The 20347-nt window shown below is 50.7% G+C and overlaps 1 protein-coding gene across 1 annotated transcript in view; it reads left to right on the forward strand.

Annotated features, from left to right (window-relative positions):
- The window catches only part of DNAH10 (dynein axonemal heavy chain 10), a 152663-nt gene that overhangs the window by 100656 nt on the left and 31660 nt on the right, over positions 1–20347 (forward strand). Inside the window, exons 44-54 of the mRNA XM_049619502.1 lie at positions 76–195; positions 1450–1595; positions 4561–4713; positions 6045–6305; positions 8319–8491; positions 9490–9583; positions 9899–10066; positions 10612–10800; positions 14209–14380; positions 18863–19066; positions 19713–19793. Of these exons, the coding sequence (XP_049475459.1) occupies positions 76–195; positions 1450–1595; positions 4561–4713; positions 6045–6305; positions 8319–8491; positions 9490–9583; positions 9899–10066; positions 10612–10800; positions 14209–14380; positions 18863–19066; positions 19713–19793 (1761 nt within the window). The remainder of the gene's footprint in view (positions 1–75; positions 196–1449; positions 1596–4560; positions 4714–6044; positions 6306–8318; positions 8492–9489; positions 9584–9898; positions 10067–10611; positions 10801–14208; positions 14381–18862; positions 19067–19712; positions 19794–20347) is intronic.

Raw genomic sequence — 20347 nt, forward strand, 5'->3', positions numbered from 1 at the left:
CTTATGCATGTCCCGGAGCTGACTCTGTATTTCCGTGCCTATGACTGAAGCGAAATGGACCATTATGTACCACAGGTCACCTCCCAACCATGTATGACTTTCATTTCGATTCTGCACAGAAGAAATGGATACCGTGGAATAAGTTAGTTCCTGAATACGTTCACGTCCGCGAGAGGAAATTTATCGACATCCTGGGTGAGTGACAACCAAGCACCTGTTCTCAGTGTATGGCTCTTGTCCTGTGAGGAAGTGAAAAAGATCCGGGGGCCTCCGTGGCCCCCTGAGTCCCACCCCAGAGCGTTGGTTCGGAGAAACTGAAAAGATTGAGCCGTGGGCCTCACCAAGAGGGTGGTGTTTCTGATTCTGTTTATGTGCGGCTGGCTCTGAGCGTCTTCAGACGTCTGTGGTTCTCAGCTGTCGCCTGACAGGTGGGGTGGGGATAGGACAGTCCGCTCTGCCCCCCCCCCCCCAAGTCTCCACGGGCCCCCTGCAGCCTGGAGAGCTGGCCGGCTGTGCGAAGGAACGAAGGAAGAAAGCGAGAGGAATGAGCAGGGCAGCGTGTCGTGAAAAGGGCTGCCTCGCGAGGTCGTCCACCGCGGACGTTTAATGGGTTGTGCCGTATTTTTAACGCACCCCTCTGGCTATTTAGAGAACGTAGTGGCAGGATGACTTCCCAAAACAAACGTCTGGGTTTGGTTCCGATGGAATGAGACATACCCATTTCCCCAGGAACCGGTCAGGACTAAAAACAACCTGTGCAGGGGCAAGCCAGACCTGGTCTCGTGGTTTCGTTCTGTCTTTGGAGGAAGTTGTTGGTCAGGAAACCAAACCCTGCAGATATGTGACTGATGTAAGCCATGGAGAAACTGAGTTTTTAACATCCCGAGTATACATCGGAGTCGGACGTGAAGAACGGTTTGGGGCTTCTGAATCTGGACCGTAGCAGTGACCGCACAGCTGTAGAAATGTACCAAATGCACCAAAACACACCCTTAAAATGGGTGAACTTTATGGTGTTTAAGCGATGCCTCCATAGAGCTATTAAAAATAACGATTGGGGCAGGGGCGCCTGGGTGGCACAGTCGGCTAAGCGTCCGACTTCAGCCAGGTCACGATCTCGTGGTCCGTGAGTTCGAGCCCCGCGTCAGGCTCTGGGCTGACGGCTCGGAGCCTGGAGCCTGTTTCCGATTCTGTGTCTCCCTCTCTCCCTGCCCCTCCCCCGTTCATGCTCTGTCTCTCTCTGTCCCAAAAATAAATAAAAAACGTTGAAAAAAAAATTAAAAAAAAAAAAAATAACGATTGGGGCAGTGAGATTCCAGACGGTACCCGTATACTCATTTTCAAGGTCACGTCTTGGGGTTTGGCTGACGCTTTTTATGGGACGTTCCAGGTTGCCGCATGCTCCCCTTTGACGTTTCTGTGATGCCCCCCTCCTATCGTGTTCCCCAGTTCATACCGTGGATACAACGCGCACCACCTGGATGCTGGAACAGATGGTCAAGATCAAGCAGCCGGTTCTTCTGGTTGGTGAATCTGGCACCTCTAAGACAGCCACTACCCAGAACTTCCTCAAAAATCTGAACGTGGACATGAACGTAAGTCGTGGTTGGTATCCTGCTGGGTAACAAATCACCCCCGCGCGTAGCAGCCCAGGGCAACAGACGCTCACTGTCGCGCCATTTCTGCGCGTCAGGGATCTGGGCATGGCTTAGCTGGGCGGTTCTCGCTCACGCTCTGTCCTGAGACCGCTGTCCAGCCGTTGGCCGGGGCTGGAGGGCCCTCTTCCAAGATGGTGGGCCTCAGTTCCCCACCACGCGGACCTCTCCGAGGGCTGCCCAGTGACCTCTTGATATCGCAGCCCGCTCCTGCCAGAGCGCACGTCCACGACGGAGCAGATCGGATGCCACGCTGCTTTTGGTGACCTAGGAAGTCACCTTCCCTCACTTCGGCCATGGTCTGTGGGTGACACAGAGACCACCGTGAATCACCTTCACACTGTGGGGGGGACTACGCGGGTGAATGAGTACCTGGAGGGTGAGGGTGGACGGGGGTCATCTTGGAGGCCGGCCGTCTCTTTATCCATCACCTTGCTGTGGTTTTGAAAACCTCAAGGTTTTCCTTTCTTTCCTCCGGGCCTGTGTTAAATGTGGGAGGGTCCGACACGTGGGGGACACTGAGCTAGCTGGGTGCCACAGGGACAGACAAGAGCGAACTTGCAGTCAGTTCTGGAGGGACTCACAGTTGGGTGGGGGGGGGGGGAGACAAATTCGGAAATGAACCCTGTGAAACATGACACTGCAGAACGTGCCAGGGTCCTAAGACATTAGGAAGGGGGGTGCCAGGGGCGCCTGGGGGCTCAGTCAGTTAAGCCTCCAGCTCTTGATTTCAGCTTAGGTCCTGAGGTCACGGTTCATGGGTTCGAGCCCCTCCTTGGGATCTGCGCTCACAGTGTGGAGCCTGCTTGGGATTTTCTCTCTGTCTCTGTCCCTCCCTTGCTCACACTCTCACGCTCTCTCTCTCTCAAAATAAATACACTTAAAAAAAAATAAAGAGGGGCGCCTGGGTGGCTCAGTCGGTTGAGCTTCTGACTTTGACTCAGGTCAAGATCTCACGGTTCGTGAGTTCGAGCCCCACGTCGGGCTCTGTGCTGACAGCTCGGAGCCTGGAGCCTGTTTCAGATTCTGTGTCTGCCTCTCTCTCTGACCCTCCCCTGCTCGCACTCTGTCTCCCTCTGTCTCAAAAATAAATAAACACTAAAAAAAAAAAAAAAAAAAAAAAAGGAAGGAGGCTGTCAATTCTCCTTTCTGTACTCAGAGTTGCCTTACATGGGCCACCTGCTCATCATTTCAACTGTCCTGGCTTCAAACAATTTTTATTTAATGGTTTTTTGGTTTTTTTTTTTAATAACCAAGGCAAGATTCTGTCTCCTCCAAGAAGCTGCCTGTGCTTTTCAGGATATCCAGCTGATACATACTTGTCCCAAATCTACTCACTGACTCAGTTCTCTGTTTTTGTTAATATCTGCTCATCATTTAATTTTCCAATTCCTGTTTTGGCCTCCTGGAACCTCAGAGGGGAGAAGAGTTTCCTGCGACTCTTCTTCTGACTTCTTTCTTACTTAGGCTTGTTCCCCGGGCCCTGTGACCCTCTAGGCCAGGGAGTGGTCAGCCAGGCTTTGCGATGGGCATCACATGAAGGATGTGGGCAAGACAGGGCCGGACTGCCCGCGGATGGTCGAGCCCAGTCACAGGTGCACGGAAACGGGGTTTATTCAGCTTGAAGGATGTCATTGTGGAGGGCACAGAGGGGATGTTTATAGCCAGAGGGACCTAAGAGTTTGTGGGGTCAGGCAAACAGCATCCACATTCAGAATGCCCCCCCACGACGCCCCTCCGTCGGGACTCAGCAGCTGGTGCTCATCGGGCCGGCAGTCACATCGGTGCACATTCGTTACGAGGAGACGCACGTTGACCTTCGTCGCATGCGGCTCCCGTGCACCTGTCGGCACCTCTGAGGACAGTGCCGTCTGCAGCAGTGGTTCTCAAAGTGTGGTCCCTAGGCCAGCAGCATTGCCTGAAAACTCGCATACACGATCCTAGACCTTTTGAATCAGAAACTCTGAGGATGGGGCCCTTTGAGCCGTTTGGCACAGGCCCTCCAGGTGATTTGGGTGCATAGTTAAGAGCGAGAACCACTGACCCACGAACCCTCACCAAGTGCTCTAAGAAGCACAGTGAGGGGTCCTGTGTGTGCCCCGTGCATGGGGGAGGCTGTCCACACAGGGGCCCGGGGCCTCCCTCACCTTTCTCTCAGCAATTAATTCCAAAGGTGCTCTCTCTGGCCTATTTATTAAGACATAGCAGGCATGATAGTAACTTCTGGTTGAATATTACTTTGTCATGTGGAAAACGCCTTCGGGGATTTCATCTCCTGTGATAAAATCACCCTATGAAGTAGTCCAAGCAGATGCTATTAAAACTGTCTTACAGATGAGAAAAACGAGGTTCTAAAAGGTTGAACCTCTTTGGGGCGCTTGGGTGGCTCGGTCGGTCGGGCGTCCGTCTGACTTTGGCTCAGGTCATGATCTCGTAGTTTGTAGGTTCAAACCCCACATCGGGCTCTGTGCTCTCAGCTCAGAGCCTGGAACCTGCTTCAGATTCTGTGTCTCTCTCTCTCTCTCTCTCTCTCTCTCTCTCTCTCTCTCTGCCCCTCCCCTGCTTGCCCTCTCTCTCTCTCAAAAATAAATAAGCATTTAAATAAATAAATATTAAAAAAATTGTTTAAAGGTTAAACCTCTTTTTGGAGGTCACTTAGCCAGACCGTGCAGAGCTAAGACCCCCTAGTTGACATTGTGCCAGAGGCCCGTGTGTGGTGACTGGTCATGCTTGGCCTCACACAACCTGCTGAAGGGGAAGAATGCTGTACCGGCACACGCTGGGTTATAGGAAAGTTCAGATGCCAGTGAATTTGCAAAATAGACGGCAGCGCACGGCCCAGCATTTCCCGCTGGTACTGTGAAGAGATGACCGCCTTCTGGAACGATCTCTCTCTCTCTTCCAGATTGTGTTAATAGTCAACTTCTCCTCCCGCACCACATCTCTGGATATCCAAAGAAATTTGGAAGCAAATGTTGAGAAGCGAACCAAAGACACATACGGCCCGCCCATGGGAAAGCGCCTCCTGGTGTTCATGGACGACCTGAATATGCCAAAGGTGGTGCAAGGTTAAGGAGCAGGGGGCAGTGGGGCCGGGCCGCGTGCTGCGCTTGCGTCGCTGTGTGTGCGCGTGGAGGCCGTGAGTGTGCGAGCACGTGCCTTCGTTCTGCATGGTGCCCACAGGGTGCCGGTTATGGGAGCCAGCTCTGGAGACAGTGTTACTGGAAAGTTCTACTGACACAGCGGGACTCTTCCTTACTGATTGCTTTCCCAGAGGAGTTAGGCAGCAGGCAGCCTCCAGGCTTTTTACAGCATGTATCTGAGTAGGTGGTTTCTTGATGAGCCAGAGCTTGGATGATAGTGTCGTTGTCAGTCCCAGGTACATGGAAAGCATAAGGTCAGACACCTCCCAAGGATTCCTCTGGATTTACCAAGGAAGGGAAACTTTAGCATGCAAGAGTGTGTTTCTGGGGCCGGAGCCTGAGAGTTATGAAGTTTTCTTAGTACTAAAATTTAAATTTATGTAATTTCTGCAGAACCATTTTTTTTTCCTCTGAAAATCTATCCTCTAGATGGACTGTGTGCAAAGCCAGGATTCATCCACCCATCCATCCATCTCTCCTTCCATCCATCTATCCATCCACCCACCCACCCAGTCTTCCTTCCTTCCTTCCTTCCTTCCTTCCATTTGCCCATCCGTCTATCCATCCATCCACCCATCCATCCACCTACCTTTCTTCCACCCATCCACCCACCAATCCACCCACCAACCCACCCATCCGTCTGTCCATCCATCTTCCTTCCATCCTTCCATCTGCCCATCCGTCCATCTATCCATCCATCCACCCACCCACTGACCCACCCATCCATCTGTTCATCCATCCATCTTCCTTCCATCCTTCCATCCACCAGTCCGTCCATCTATCCATCCATCCATCCACCCACCCACCCACCCACTGACCCACCCACCCACTGACCCACCCATCCATCTGTCCATCCATCCACCCATTCATCCACCTTCCTTCCCTCCACCCATCCACCCATCCATGCACACACCCACATACCCTTTCATCCATCTGTGCATCCATCCAATTAACGTGTATTTATTGAGCGCCTCCTATGGGTCTGGTGCTGTGCAGTGACGAACAGAACAGAAGTAGTCCCTGCCCTCATGGAGTTTACAGTTGAGTGAGGCAGACAGATAAAAAAAATAATAATTACAAATGAATCTATAGTTGCAAACCTTGAGAAGCCCCATGCAACTAAAACCAGAGCGCTCTGAGAGAGTAAGAGGAGAGATGAGAATTAGTTTAGATGGTTAGCAGAGGCATCCCTGAGTTCTGCTTTACGATACTACTGTTATCTCCTTTCTTTAAAAACTAAATCAAGGTGGATGAATATGGCACACAGCAGCCGATTGCCTTGCTGAAACTGCTGTTGGAAAAAGGCTACCTGTATGACCGTGGGAAGGAGCTAAACTGCAAAAGCATTCGGGACCTTGGCTTTATTGCTGCGATGGGAAAAGCTGGAGGAGGCCGCAATGAAGTTGATCCGAGATTTATTTCGCTGTTCAGCGTCTTCAATGTACCATTTCCTTCAGAGGAGTCTTTGCATTTAATTTATTCCTCCATTCTGAAAGGCCATACCTCGGTAACTTGATTTTAATTAACAGTCTAGGGGCGCCCGGGTGGCTCAGTTGGTTAAACGTCTGACTTCGGCTCAGGTCATGATCCTACGGTTCATGGGTTCGAGCCCCGTGTCGGGCTCTGTGCTGACAGTTCAGAGCCTAGAGCCTGCTTTGGATTCTGTGCCTCCCTCTCTCTCTCTCTGCCGCTTCCCTGCCATCACTCTGTCTCTTTCTCTAAAAAATAAACATTGAAAAAATTTAATTAGCAGTCTGAACTAGAGGGCCTTCTGTTGGGTAGAGTGTTTGCATGGCCCTCTTGGGCATTAGACACAGCAGGCACAAGGCCCACGGTACTTTTAGGGGCACACAAAAATGTTTTCTTTCAAAACTGGAAGAAAAAATATCCAGTCTGGATTATATGCATCTTTATATCAGTGCGGTCATAAAAGATAAAGTAACATATTTTTACGGAGGAAGGGGCCCAGAAGGCAAAAGTGCCTTGGGTCCACGGAGGTCATGACGTGGCCCTGAGCTACATGTGTCACATTGAGCCGCAGCAGTGAATTAACTAGGGGACCAGGACCTGGAGTCAGGTCTCATGCTGCTCCTTGGGTAAGTTCGTTGAGCTCTCCTAGACCCAGTTCTCATCTGGAATGGGGATGACGACGGCAGCCACCTCACCGAGAATGCACGTAAAATGTGTGGCACGGCGTCTAGAACATAGCAGATGCTCATTAGATACTAGTTACCACTCTTTTTAAGTCGATTTAACTTGGCCATCCCACAAATGGAACCCATGCATTTAAATGATGACCTTCTGCTCCCGGCATTTCCCTCCTAAAGTGAGGTTTGCACACAGTCTTCAGGGGCAGGAAAGGTAAAGGTGTGGAGTGGCCAGGTGTGATCACCAGGGACTGTGAGCACCTGGTGTTCCGTGCTTTACCTTAAGCCATTCGCTTCCAAAACCGTGAGGTCTGCCCTGGTCCAGTCAGACTCCAACGGAGGGCTGGTGTGGGCTTTGGTTTCACATCATGTTGACTTGTCAGTTAATGAGAAAATCTAGGGAAACAGAGCAAATCAGATGGTGAGTTTCTCTGGCTTTTTTAGTTTTTTCTTATCTCCTCTTTTAAAAAAAAATTTTTTTTAACGTTTATTCATTTTTGAGACAGAGAGAGACAGAGCATGAATGGGGGAAGGTCAGAGAGAGTGAGACACAGAATCTGAAACAGGCTCTGGGCTCTGAGCTGTCAGCACAGAGCCCGACGCGGGGCTCGAACTCACGAGACTCAGGACCACGAGATCATGACCTGAGCCAAAATCGGACGCCCAACCGACTGAGCCACCCAGGCGCCCCTCTTATCTCCTCTGTAAAAGTTATGATAGGGGCGCCTGGGTGGCTCAGTCGGTTAAGCGTCTGACTTCAGCTCAGGTCACGATCTCGCAGTCTGTGAGTTTGAGCCCCGCGTCGGGCTCTGGGCTGATGGCTCGGAGCCTGGAGCCTGCTTCCGATTCTGTGTCTCCCTCTCTCTCTGCCCCTCCCCTGTTCATGCTCTGTCTCTCTCTGTCTCAAAAATAAATAAACGTTAAAAAAAATTTAAAAAAAATTATGATAAAATTCACATAGTGTAGGATTCGTTGTTTTAACCACTTTAAAGTACGGTTTACTGGCATTGAGTACATTCACAATGTTGTGCCATCATCACCGCCACCTTATTCCAGAATATTTTCGTCACCCAAAAGTAGTCCCGCTATCCCATCCTTCAGCCCCTGGCAATTGTTGATATGCCTTCTGTCTCTCTGGATTTGCCTCTTTTGGACATTTCATATAAAGGGACTCGTACACCACGTGGTCTTTTGTGACTGGAGGCTTTCATCTGGCATCATGTTGTCAAGGTGCATCCGTGTGGTGGCACATATCAGTGCTTCACTCCTCGATGTGGCCAAATGATGTGCCACTCGTTGTATGGATAGACCACATTGGCTTATCCATTCATCCATCGATAGACACTTGGGGGGGGTGTCTTTTCAATTTTTAGGTGTTTCATGAAAGCATCATGGCTGTGAGTGACAAGCTGACCTTCTGCACGTTGGCGCTTTACAAAACCATTGTGCAGGACCTGCCTCCCACACCATCCAAGTTCCATTACATCTTTAATCTTCGGGACCTCTCAAGAATTTTTAATGGTCTTCTCCTCACCGATCCGGGGCGGTGAGTTTGTCTTCTCTCCATACCCCATGTGGCCCATGGGTATGATGGTGGATTTTCTTTTAAGACAGAGGACTTGTCAATTAAATGGATGAGTCAATGCATCAATTAATCACCCAGTGTCTTTTTGTGTATGTTAAATGAAGAAAAGGGTTAAGGGCTTGGTTAAGGCCAGATGACTTGTAAGCCCTTGACTTGAAGACAGGGGAGCCGTGAAAGACAGATGCGTAGACACGTGATATTTAAGCCCTTGGTGGGAATGCTCTACTGACCGTGTATTCTTTCTAAAGTTGCCTTTTGCTAATGCACCTGAATTGTTTGCAGTTGCTAGTTACATTTTGTGAAAGACCCACAAAACGTAGAAGTAAGCACAAGGGACGGAAAGGATTAACTCTGGGTATAAAACTTTTCTCATTAAAGCTAGACTTATGTCTTTACGTTAATGTGCGCTTTATGTAGGTCTGCAAGGTGTTCACATTGAGTCCACAAAAAATTGAAAAGTGAGTTAGTTCAGGGCTTTCCACATACCCAAACTTGTTCTCAGGTACCCTTGAGGAAGACCAGGAGAAGGCAGCTTCAGGGATTTAAGGGGGGGAGTAGGGGCTCTTTGCCAGCAACCAGAGAAAGTTCTCGAACTGGGGCCGGATGGAGCTGGTTCTTAAAATACGAAGCTGCCAGTGGCCTTGATGCTGATTTTAAATTCTTATATTCCAGCAAGTAGAAGCCGTGTCAGGTCCTCATTTTATGTCACTTACGTCATTTACGGATAACGTTCTTTTTCTCCCCTACGGGAGGATAGATTATAGATGATGATTTTATGGTCTTTACACTTGATTTGTTAACTTCCATTAAAATTTCATTAACGTGAGGCCAGGGGGGGAGAAAGGACTATAGAAATGTTGTCCTTTTCCACACCCTGTGTATCCATCTGAAAATGGTAGCATTTAGCCCCCCTCTCTCTAGAGGGCTTCACGACTGATTTTGCTCCTTCCATCATGTAGGTTCCAGACGGTGACCCAGATGGTGAGAGTCTGGAGGAACGAGTGTCTGAGGATCTTCCACGACCGATTGATTAATGAAACAGACAAGCAGCTGGTCAGTACATCAGACTATACCAGCAAATTCAAAACTCTAACTACAAAATTCTTCTCTGGGTGAAGTAAACAAGCATACCCACCCCCCACCCCCCCACCCAAGTATTTTTTTTAAATATAGTTCACCAATTGGAGAAAAATACACTAACAACAGAAGTTGATAGATAGAGGAGGGTGGATTATGGAGTACCTTGCAACAGAGAAAGGAATCGAATGCAAAGTACTTCAGAGAATCTTAGCATATGTTCTTTTTCTGACAAGTTTTAGCACATACATGTTGTCGAGTTTGAGTCCTTAAGCGGTCTTCTGTCAAAAGGTACAAGACCACATAGGCAACCTGGTTATGGAACATTTTAACGATGATATGGAGGTGGTGATGAGGGATCCCATCCTGTTTGGAGACTTCCGGACGGCCCTGCAGGAAGAGGAAACACGCATTTATGAAGACATCCAGGATTACGAGGCAGCCAAGGCTTTGTTTCAGGTGTGGATGGGGCTTACCTTCTCCACAGGCCCACTTTTCCTGGGAGCGCTTCTCAGTGGAGCCCAGCACTGGGAAGAATGCCCACGCCTGTGTCTCGGGCTGCAGAATGAGAGCTTGTGTCTTATCCGGTGGTTGCCACGTCCAGTGGTGCGTGGGGATGACCTGAGGAATGTGTTAAATACACAGACCCCAGGGTTCACCCCTCTGGGTTTCCATTCGTCCAGCCCAGGGAGGGTCCCAGGGTTCCAATGCACAGCCAGGTTTGGGAACCACTCAGCTCTCCGCTATCCGTTTTCATTTTAATTCATGAACTGAGCCTTGTAATCAGCTTTGGCTCACTGCCGGCCGATCACAAACCAGCCCATAGAAGCCTTGATTGCCAATACCAGATTTAGTCCCATAAACCCAAACAATTTAATTATTTCAACCACTATAGATTATTGGGGGGGTGGAAAGAATCTCTCCTCCGTTCTTAATTTCTCCCGGACAAAAGGAAAGTCTGTCTCTCAGAATCCAGTGATCCTTTCTTTTTTTTTTTAATTCAGGAAATTCTTGAGGAGTATAACGAAAGCAACACCAAGATGAACCTGGTTCTCTTTGACGATGCCCTGGAACACCTAACCCGCGTGCACCGCATCATCCGCATGGACCGCGGCCACGCCCTGCTCGTGGGGGTCGGAGGCTCAGGGAAGCAGTCTCTCTCCAGGCTGGCCGCCTTCACCGCCGGCTACGAGGTGAGTCGACCTCCCCTCCCAGAAATGGTTTATTAAAGCAATTTCGCCTGTCGGTAGTTCATGCAAACATTGGAAGAATCGAAAACAGATCAGATCATACCATGATGTTTTCATAGAGTATAGAATTGGGTTTTTTCCTTGCTATTATTTTAACCGAATGTCCGAAGAATCTAAGTTATGTATTGTTTTCGAATGTTTTTTTAAGTTTAGTTTTGAGAGAGAGACAGAGACAGAGCGTGAGCATGGGAGGGGCAGAGAGAGAGAGGGAGACACAGAATACAAGCAGGCTCCAGGCTCCGAGCTGTCAGCACAGAGTCTGACGCGGGGCTTGAACCCACCAACCGTGAGATCATGACCTGAGCCGAAGTCAGATGCTTAACCAGCTGAGCCACCCAGGGGCCCCTTGTATTATTTTTAGAATGGACACTATGTCAAATCGAATTTGAAAGTCAAACTTGAGCCAATATTGTGGTTTGTGGCGTGCACTCCTACGGAGGAGGGATCGGCCCAAACCTCCACGGACCCAGCATTCAGATCAGCAAGTTGCTGGCTGCTGTGTTGGCACAACCAGCCCACACGGTTCTGGGCCATTCTTAGAATCTCTTTCAAAAAACAAATCCCCAAACAACAGCTTTATCGAGATATAATTCATAGACTGTACAATTCACCCATGTGCAATTCGGTGCTTTTTGGTATAGTCACAGATACGTACAACCATCAACACAGTCTATTTGAGGACATTTTTGTCACCCTCAAAAGACATCCTCTGCCCCTTAGCTATTACCCCTCTATCTTTCTGCCCCTCATCCAGCCCTAAAAAAAAAAATCACTAACGTACTTCCGGTCTCTATAGACATCCCTATCCTGGACTCTCACATAAACAGAATCATAGAGTACGTGGTCTTTTGTGACAGCTTCTTACACTTAACCGCCTGTTTTCAAGCGTCAGCCGCATAACACTGCCCGGTTCCTTTTTATGGCCAAATCGTGTTCTGTTGTATAGATTGACCACACCCTGTTTATCCATTCACCCGTTAACGGACAGGTGCCCGGTTTCCACCTTTTGGCCGCTGTGAACGGTGCTGCTGTGAACATTCACGTACAAGTTTCTGTGTCCACACGTCCACCTAGGTGTGGAATTGCCGGGTCGTGTGGCAGTGCTGTGTTTGATCATTTGGGAAACTGCCAGATTGTTTCCCAAAGCAACCACACCATCGTACGGTCCCACCAGCACTGCGTGGGGGTTTCTGTGTCTCCGCACCATTCTTAGAAACTTATCGTGAGCTCCTGCCATACCCACTGGCAGTGCCCTTACAGGAGCCTCTCAAAGCGGAGACGTGCAGCATGCAGTGGGGCTTAATTTGGAACAAGAGTCATCTCCACGATTCACTTGTTTATTTTTGATTTCGTGGCTTGCACTTGAGGTGTCCTATCCAGAAAGTCATTGCCAAGACCCATGCATGACTCTGTGTGTGTGTGTGTGTTTTAGAGAGTCTGTGAGTCAGGGAGGGGCAAGGGGGAGAGACAGAGAATCAGCTGGGCAGGGGCAGAGAGAGAGGGGGACAGAGGATCCTAAGCGGGCTCTGTGCTGACAGCAGAGAGCCTGGTGCAGGGCTCAGACTCATGAACCTGAGCTGAATCTAAGGGTCAGATGCTTAACCTACTGAGCCACCCACGCGCCTCTGTGAGAACTCTTTGTACAGAAGAGCAGTCATGATTAGTTCAATGGATCTAGCTTGCAGTATATACTTTTGTTTAAAGTATTTCTAAAAAAAATAATAAATTTGGTTGCTTTACCTTCCAGATCTGATAAAATATGTGGTCCAGATGTAACTGTTTTTATAGTTTTTGTACATTTTCCTAGACAAGTTGATTTCTTTCGTTGATCGGTCCTGGTAAATCTGACGTACTGTCCTCTGAGGTAGTGTCGTGCATCCTGGCCTGGCCTCGAGGAACGGCAGAGAGGATGTCCGAGGGACAGAGGAGAAGGGTGAACGTGTGCTGGGCTGTTACTGTGCCCTTGGAATTGTGGGGGGAGGTTGGGGAGTGGGGTCATAGCGAGCTGTTCATGCCCAAGTGGTGTTAGGAACTGTTGAGGGCGGGGCGCCTGGGTGGCTCATTTGTTGACCTCTGACTCTTGATTTCGGCTCAGGTCATGATCTCACGGTTCGTGAGTTCGAGCCTCTCGTCAGGCTCTGCGCTGACGGCACGGAGCCTGCTTTGGATTCTCTGTCTCCTTCTCTCTTTGTCCCTCCCCCCCACTCTCTCTCTCTCTCTCAAGATAAATAAACTTAAAAAAAAAAAAAAGGAACTGTTGAGGGTAAGGGGGAAGCTAGCTCAGGGAGGATCACTGGGGTCTGCAGGTATCAGGTGATACTGGAGACCACACGTATTTGGCTGAAAGTCCTCCATGTTGCCGTGTGTGTGTGTGTGTGCGTGCGCACCGAGTGCCCTGCGTGAATGTGCCTTTGCAGGCCCACGTGAGTGGGCAGAGCGTGCACGTGACCCCGTGTGCGTGGGTATATCGGGGCTGAGGGGTGACAGCGGATGAGGGATGTTCTAGTCGCTGTAAATCCCCTGAGCTGTTTCAGAACTGACAGTTGGCTCTTTGCAGTTCAACTTCCCGGCCTCTGAGCCGACGGAAACGAACAGAGAAGGCGTGTCCTCATTTACATTTGTGTCCATTTCGAAAATATGTAATAGGGTTTTAAAATTTTAGGGATCGAAACTGGCTTCCTACTTACTTTCTCTATGCATCTTCCCACAATCTAACTTTCGATGAACTCGCAGCCGGGCCTGTACCCACACGTGATGGTTGTGCTTGTGTGGGTCCCGTTTTCCTTTCTCCCCGCTCTGTGACTCCAATGACTCGTGTGTTTTTTTTTAACATTTTTAAAATTTATTTTGAGAGGGAGAGAGAGAGAGAGAAAGTACAAGCACGAGCTGGGGAGGAGCAGACAGGGAGAGAGAGAATCCCAAACAGGCTCCAAGCTGTCAGCACAGAGCCCGATGCCAGGCTCGAACTCACCAACCATGAGATTGTGACCCGAACTGAAGTCGGATGCTTAATCGATGGAGCCACCCAGGTGCCCCTCCAATGACTCATTTAGCAGATGGAGGTGTCCTTTTCCTCTGCCATACTCACGTGGTCCCCTCTGCACAGACCTGCGTTCCCTGCACACTCTCACACTGTACACGTGTGTGCGCTCGTTTGCACAAAGGACTGTCCGTTTTCTTCGTCCCGCGTTTCTCACTCAGCAGCGTTTGTGAAAATGACCCGGGGCGTCTGGCTCTGCTGTCACTTGTCCCCCGCAGACGGCTGCACCGCCTGAGCCTCTCCCCCTGCCGTTGGCCTGTGACCCTCACGCGGGCCGGTCGTCTCACGGATGCTGTGCTCCGTGTCGGCAGGTGTTTGAGATCCTCCTGAGCCGAGGCTACTCGGAGAACAATTTCCGGGAAGATCTGAAGAACCTTTATCTCAAACTTGGGACCGAGAACAAAAGGATGATCTTCCTGTTCACGGACGCCCACGTGGCCGAGGAGGGCTTCCTGGAGCTCATCAACAACATGCTGACGTCAGGTACGCGGGCCGTGCTGGCCGGATACCCGGCCCGGAGGAGGGGCCGCTCGGCGCGGGCCTGGCGGGGCCCTCAGAGATCAGAGGTCGTCCTCGGGCAATGATGAGGTCTAGGCTTGTTCTCAAAGGTCCCTCTGGCTGCCCTGAGGGTCTAGACAACAGGAAGGCGAGAGCGGGAGAGGGTGGCTGGTTTGGAGCTGCCGCTGGGGTGTGCAGGCGACAGATGACCTGGGTCTGGACGGGGCCGGGGGGTGGGGATGGGCGGTGCCGCGGGAATGGAGGGAAGCGGGAGGATTCACAAGGGACGGATCGGATGAGGGCGAGTGCACCCAGGGTGGCTCCCCCTTTCAGGCTGGAGCCTGTGGTGAGTGGTTCCATTGCTAGGAGGGGGAGGACCGGCCGCTAGGGGTGCGTGGAGATGGCTACACTTACAAAAAATCCAAACTGGATGTCGGATAGTGTTTGCTAGAGAGAGTTTGCTAGAGCCTTGGTAACAAAGTACCACAAAATGGGTGGTTGGAAACCACAAACATTTGGGGCGCCTGGCTAGCTCAGAAGAGTGGGCGACTCTTGATCTCAGGGTCACTTGAGCCCCCATGTTGAGGGCTGAGCCCCACGTTGGGTGTAGAGATGACTTAAAAAAAAAATTGGGGGCACCTGGGTGGCTCCGTCGGTTGAGCATCCGACTCTTGATTTTGGCTCAGATCATGATCTCCTCGTTCGTGGGTTCGAGCCCCACAAACCGGGCTCTGCGCTGGGAAGTTCAGAGCCTGCTTGGGATTCTCTCTCCCTCCCTCTCCCCCTTCCTCTCCCCTCCTTGCTCTGTCTCTCTCAAAATAAGTAAATAAGCAAAGTTAAAAAAAATCTAAAATCACAAACATTTAGTGTCTCACCGTGTGGAGGTCCCCCCTCAAGGCACCTGCTGGGGTGGTTCCTTCTGGGGCTCTGAGGGAGAATCTGTTCCAGGCCCGTCTCCGGCTTCTGCTGGTTTGCCGCTAACTCCCGGGCTCGTGGGCGCGTCTCCCGGCTGCGCTTTCCCACTCACATGGTGTTCGCCGTGCGTGCGTGCGTCTGTCTCTGATCCAAACTTCCCCTTTTTATAAGGACACCAGTTGTGCTGGGTTAAGGCCTACCTTATGGACCTTGTTTTGTTTTATTTTATTTTATTTTTATTTTATTATCAGGTTAGTTAACATACAGTGGAGTCTTGGCTTCAGGAGTAGAACCCACTGATTCATCACTTCTGTGCAACACCCAGTGCTCATCCCAGCAGGTGCCCTCCTCAGTGCCCATCACCCATTTCGCCCACCCCCCCCCCCCCTCCTTTCCAGCCACTCTGTTTGGTCTCTGTATTTAAGAGTCTTTTATGGTTTGTCTCCCTGTTTTTATCTTACTTTTCCTTCCCTTCCACTATGTTTGTCTGTTTTGCTTCTCAGATTCCACATAGGAGTAAAATCATATGATATTTGTCCTTCGCTGATTGACTTATTTCACTGAACACAATACCCTCTAGTTCCATCCACGTTGTTACAAATGGCAAGATTTCATTCTTTCTGATCGCTGAGTAATATTCCGTTGTATATACTATCCATTCATCAGTCGATGGACATTTGGGCTCTTTCTATAATTTGGCTATTGTTGATAGCACTGCTATAAATATTGGGGTGCATCTGCCCCTTTGAATCAGCATTTTTTTGTAGCTTTTGGATAAATACCTAGTAGTGTAATTGCTGGGTCATGGGATAATTCTATTTTTAATTTTTTGAGGAACCTCCGTACTCTTTTCCAGAATGGCTGTGCCAGTTTGCATTTTAATGACCTCATTTTAACTTCATGACTTCTATAAAGACCCTGTTTCCAAGTAAGGTCACATTCTGAGGTCCCGGGGACTTCAACATATCTTTTGTGGAGGAGCACCATTCGATCTGTAGCAGATCGGCAGTTGGATGTAGGGGTCTGGCTCTCAGATGTGGTTCCTAAAGCTTTGGAAATGGATGGGAGCATCTGCGGGGAGAGTGTGAGACATCAGGGGAGCCCGGGGCTGAGTTCAGGGAGAAGAGGAGTGAGCCGGAGGCTGAGGTGGCAGGAGGGGAACCGGAAGCGAATTCCTCTTTATCTCTTCCAGTATACATAGCTGTGATTTAATCACGGCCGAAGGACACAAAGCACCATGAGCAGAGGGGGAGAGGCGCATGGGACGAAGTCTGGGGAGTCAGGCAAGGCTTCCAGAGCCCTCTTCCAGGGCGGTCACATAGGATACGTTTAACGCCTTCGGCGTCTGACTGTGACGACACACATGAAGTGTCATCTCCCAGGGAAGCCGTTCGGGACTCAGCGCCGAGGGTGTTTACTGGGGGCTGGTCACGTAGGCACCTGCTGCCTGGCACCTACTGAAAATTCTAGATTTCCAGGGGGAAAGCAGGTGGTCAGCATGAGCCACACTGTTTGCACAGACAGATCAGGCCTGATGAGCTACTCTGATCCCTGAATGGTAGTGGGAACCCTCCCAAAGTCCGTGTTCCCAGACACGGGCCAGGGGCCAACCCTGTAAGCAAGCCTTAGTGAGGAGAGCAGCCCCAGGCCTGCCGCGTCATCTTTGTTCCGTATGGGAACCCAACAGATGGTTCATAAAAATGTAGGATACTGATTCGAAATGGTATAGATACAGTCAGAAAAAGTCGACTTGCCAGAGTCTGGCTGCTTTCCTGCCCCGAGAGGGCTGTGTCTGCATCTCCCCATTGATTTAGTTATTCCCGAATTCCCATCAGGCCGAAACCCTGGAGTGCATCAGACGCCTGGCCCCTCCCACATTTTGTCCTGCTTTCTTTTTTGTCCCTGGAACCCGTCCCTTACCTTGCGCTCCCTTTACCGGCCACCAGAGCCAGACCCTCATCGTGTCTGACTGTGACTCTTCACACGTATCTCTGTATCGATCTTCCTGCTTCCTGACACACCACCTTCTGCGCACGTCACCAGCTCGGGGTCTCCGCGGACTGACTTCTGTTTCCGCAGCCTGAGTTCCTCTCCCTCCTTATTTTCCATCCTGCCTCTGCATCTTGCTCAGGCCCTTCTTCCCGCCTGCTGCACTCTCTTTCTCCCTCTCTTTATCAGCCTCCGTGGTTGCAAGCGATGGAAACTCAACTCCAGTTGGCTTATGTGAAATTAGAGATGAAGTCAGTATTGATTCACAAAACTGAAAAAGTCCGGGGCACGTTTGGATTCAAGTGCTCAAGAGAGAGCATTCCGAACGGGTCTCCCCCACCCACCACCCACCCCTGTCTTGGCTTTACCGTTTTTCTCTTTTATTTGCAATTTTGGATTTTCCCAAAGTAATGAAACAAACAAACAGCACCAGATGCCCGAGGCTCACATCCTCCTTGGCTTAGCCTGGGCCAATAAGATTCTTTCCCCGATGTTTGTGGTCCGAGGGCTCGGCAGGGCTGTCATTGGCTGGCTCAGATCACGTGCCCCATACCTGAGCCAATCGCTTTGGCCGGTTGACACAGGGCTGTGATTGGGCAGGCCACCCAAACCGCTGGCAGGCGTAGAATGATTGTGAAGTGATTCTCCCAAGGAAAAGAGAGACCTTTGGCCAGGAAGTGGGGACGGGCGGGGACAGAGGGACTCCATTTTCCAGTCTAAAGTGTCAGGTGCCAAAATTCCTCCAAATTCTAGCTCCGGGGCCACGCAGGGTCTCCCTCCCCTAAGAAGCCTCCTTCACCGGTGGCAGCTTCCTACCTCCTGAATACCCGGGGCACCTACAGTCCCCGCTACTCACGTGGCATTTAGCGCCTGCTTCCTTGGGTCGGCATCAGACTTTCCACACATGGGTTGCAGACTCGTGAGGATGGGTGTAAGTGCCAGCCCTGTCCTTTTCTGTATCTGTAAACCCCACTGCAGGGCTGGGGCGTATTTTCTGTGAAGACGAGAGGGCTCCTGTGGGTCTCATTTAATAGCACCCCAAATTGGCAAGGCTACTTGTTTTACGAAGCCCTTACACTTTGCAGCAGAGTTTTTCATCCTGGGCCCTAATGACATCAGGGGCAGGGTAGTTTTTAGTTGTGGGGCTGTCCTGGGCATTACAGGCTGGTTGGCTGTGTCCCTGGCTTCTACCTAGTAGATGCTATCAGCACCCCAGCCCCACACACACATAAGCCGGGGCGACCAAAGATGTCTCCAGACATTGCCGGATGTCTCTTGGGGGCACAGTTGTCCCTGGCTGAGTACGCTCACGATAACCCTCCCAGGTAAGCAGGGGACGTTTGTTCCTTCCACTTCAATGAGGAGACTGAAGCTCAGAGGGGTTTACACACGGGGTGTCAGTCTTGGGCCTCAGAATCAGGCCACAAGCCCTGCTCCTTGAGCTTGGCATCTACGGCTCTTCCAGTGATGCTGTGCCCCTTTCATTTAAGTGCCTAGAGGGATGATACCACCCCTTCCCCGCCCCTCCGAGGCTGAAAAACTCATTGTGTCTTTGTTCTCTAGGGATCGTACCCGCGCTTTTCCCAGAAGAGGAAAAGGAATCTATCCTCAGTCAGATTGGACAAGAAGCTCTGAAGCAAGGGACGAGCCCGGCCAAGGAATCCGTGTGGCAGTACTTTGTGAACAAGAGCGCAAATAACCTGCACATTGTCCTGGGCATGTCGCCGGTGGGGGACACCCTGAGGACGCGGTGCAGAAATTTCCCAGGTGCCCCTGAGCTGAGTCTGCAAATGGGTTTTTCCCCTTCGGCAGGGCATTCCCAGCAAAGTGAAACAGGAGATGGTCACTGGGCGGAAATTCGGGCCCTGCAGCGTAGGGTGAGACCCGCTCTGCCCCTCACGATCGCCGGCGGGCTCTCGTGCTGCCCACGGTGGACAGTGTCCTCCAACAACGAGGAAATGCTCACAGGCCCAGGTGCACGGCCCGAAGCGAGCTCCCTGCTCTCTTCCATTTGAACCGTTTTGCCAGCCTCGTGGAAGGTGCAATACCTGGACCTCTAGAGCAGAGGTTCTGAATTGGGGGGTGATTTCCGGCCCCATCCCGGGGCCATCGTCAATGCCTGGAGACGGTTTTGGTTGTCACATCGGGTGGGCGGGGGAGTGTACTACTGACATCTAGTTGACAGAGGCCAGGGTTTTGCCCAACTTTCTATGCTGCACAGACAGCCCCGCGATAGAGGGTCATCCAGCCCAAATGTCAGCCGCGCTGCGGTTGAGAAACTCTGCTTTGGGTGAATTATTCTTGGGTGCGTCCAGCTCCTTCTCCAGCGTGCCGGGTGCTGAAGACCGTGTCAACGTCCGTGATCGTCTCAAGGTTGCAGGCTGACCATCTCTTTTCGTCTCTTCTTTTCAAGGTCTTGTAAATAACACCGGTATCGACTGGTTCATGCCCTGGCCCCCTCAAGCCCTGCATGCAGTCGCTAAGTCATTTCTAGGTACGTGACAGCTACTGTGGGGCCCCGTTAATGATGTAACAAAATAACGTAATGCTTTTCTGACTTTGAATTTTGGTCCAGTAGCTCCCTTCATCGTTAACCCCCATGGCCACGAATGGTTTTTAAGTTTGTCAGTGTGTTTTTGGTTTGTATTGTGTTTTAATCTAAAGAGATTGTGGGGGGACGCCTGGGTGGCTCAGTCGGTTAAGCGTCCGACTTCGGCTCAGGTCATGATCTCACGGTCTGTGAGTTCGAGCCCCGCATCGGGCTCTGTGCTGATGGCTCAGAGCCTGGAGCCTGCTTCAGATTGTGTGTCTCCCTCTCTCTCTGACCCTCCCCCATTCATGTTCTGTCTCTCTCTGTCTCAAAAATAAATAAACATTAAAAAAAAAATAAAGAGATTGCAGGGGACTTACAAGGATAACTTAGGAGACAATTGATCAGGTATCATCCAAAGCAGGCGTTGGTACACCATGGCCTTTGGGCCAAATGTGGCCCGTGGCTCATTTTGGTAAATAAAGGGTGATTGGGACACTGACTCATTGGTCAATGAC

Source organism: Panthera uncia, assembly GCF_023721935.1.
Source record: "Panthera uncia isolate 11264 chromosome D3 unlocalized genomic scaffold, Puncia_PCG_1.0 HiC_scaffold_8, whole genome shotgun sequence".
Lineage (NCBI taxonomy): Eukaryota > Metazoa > Chordata > Mammalia > Carnivora > Felidae > Panthera > Panthera uncia.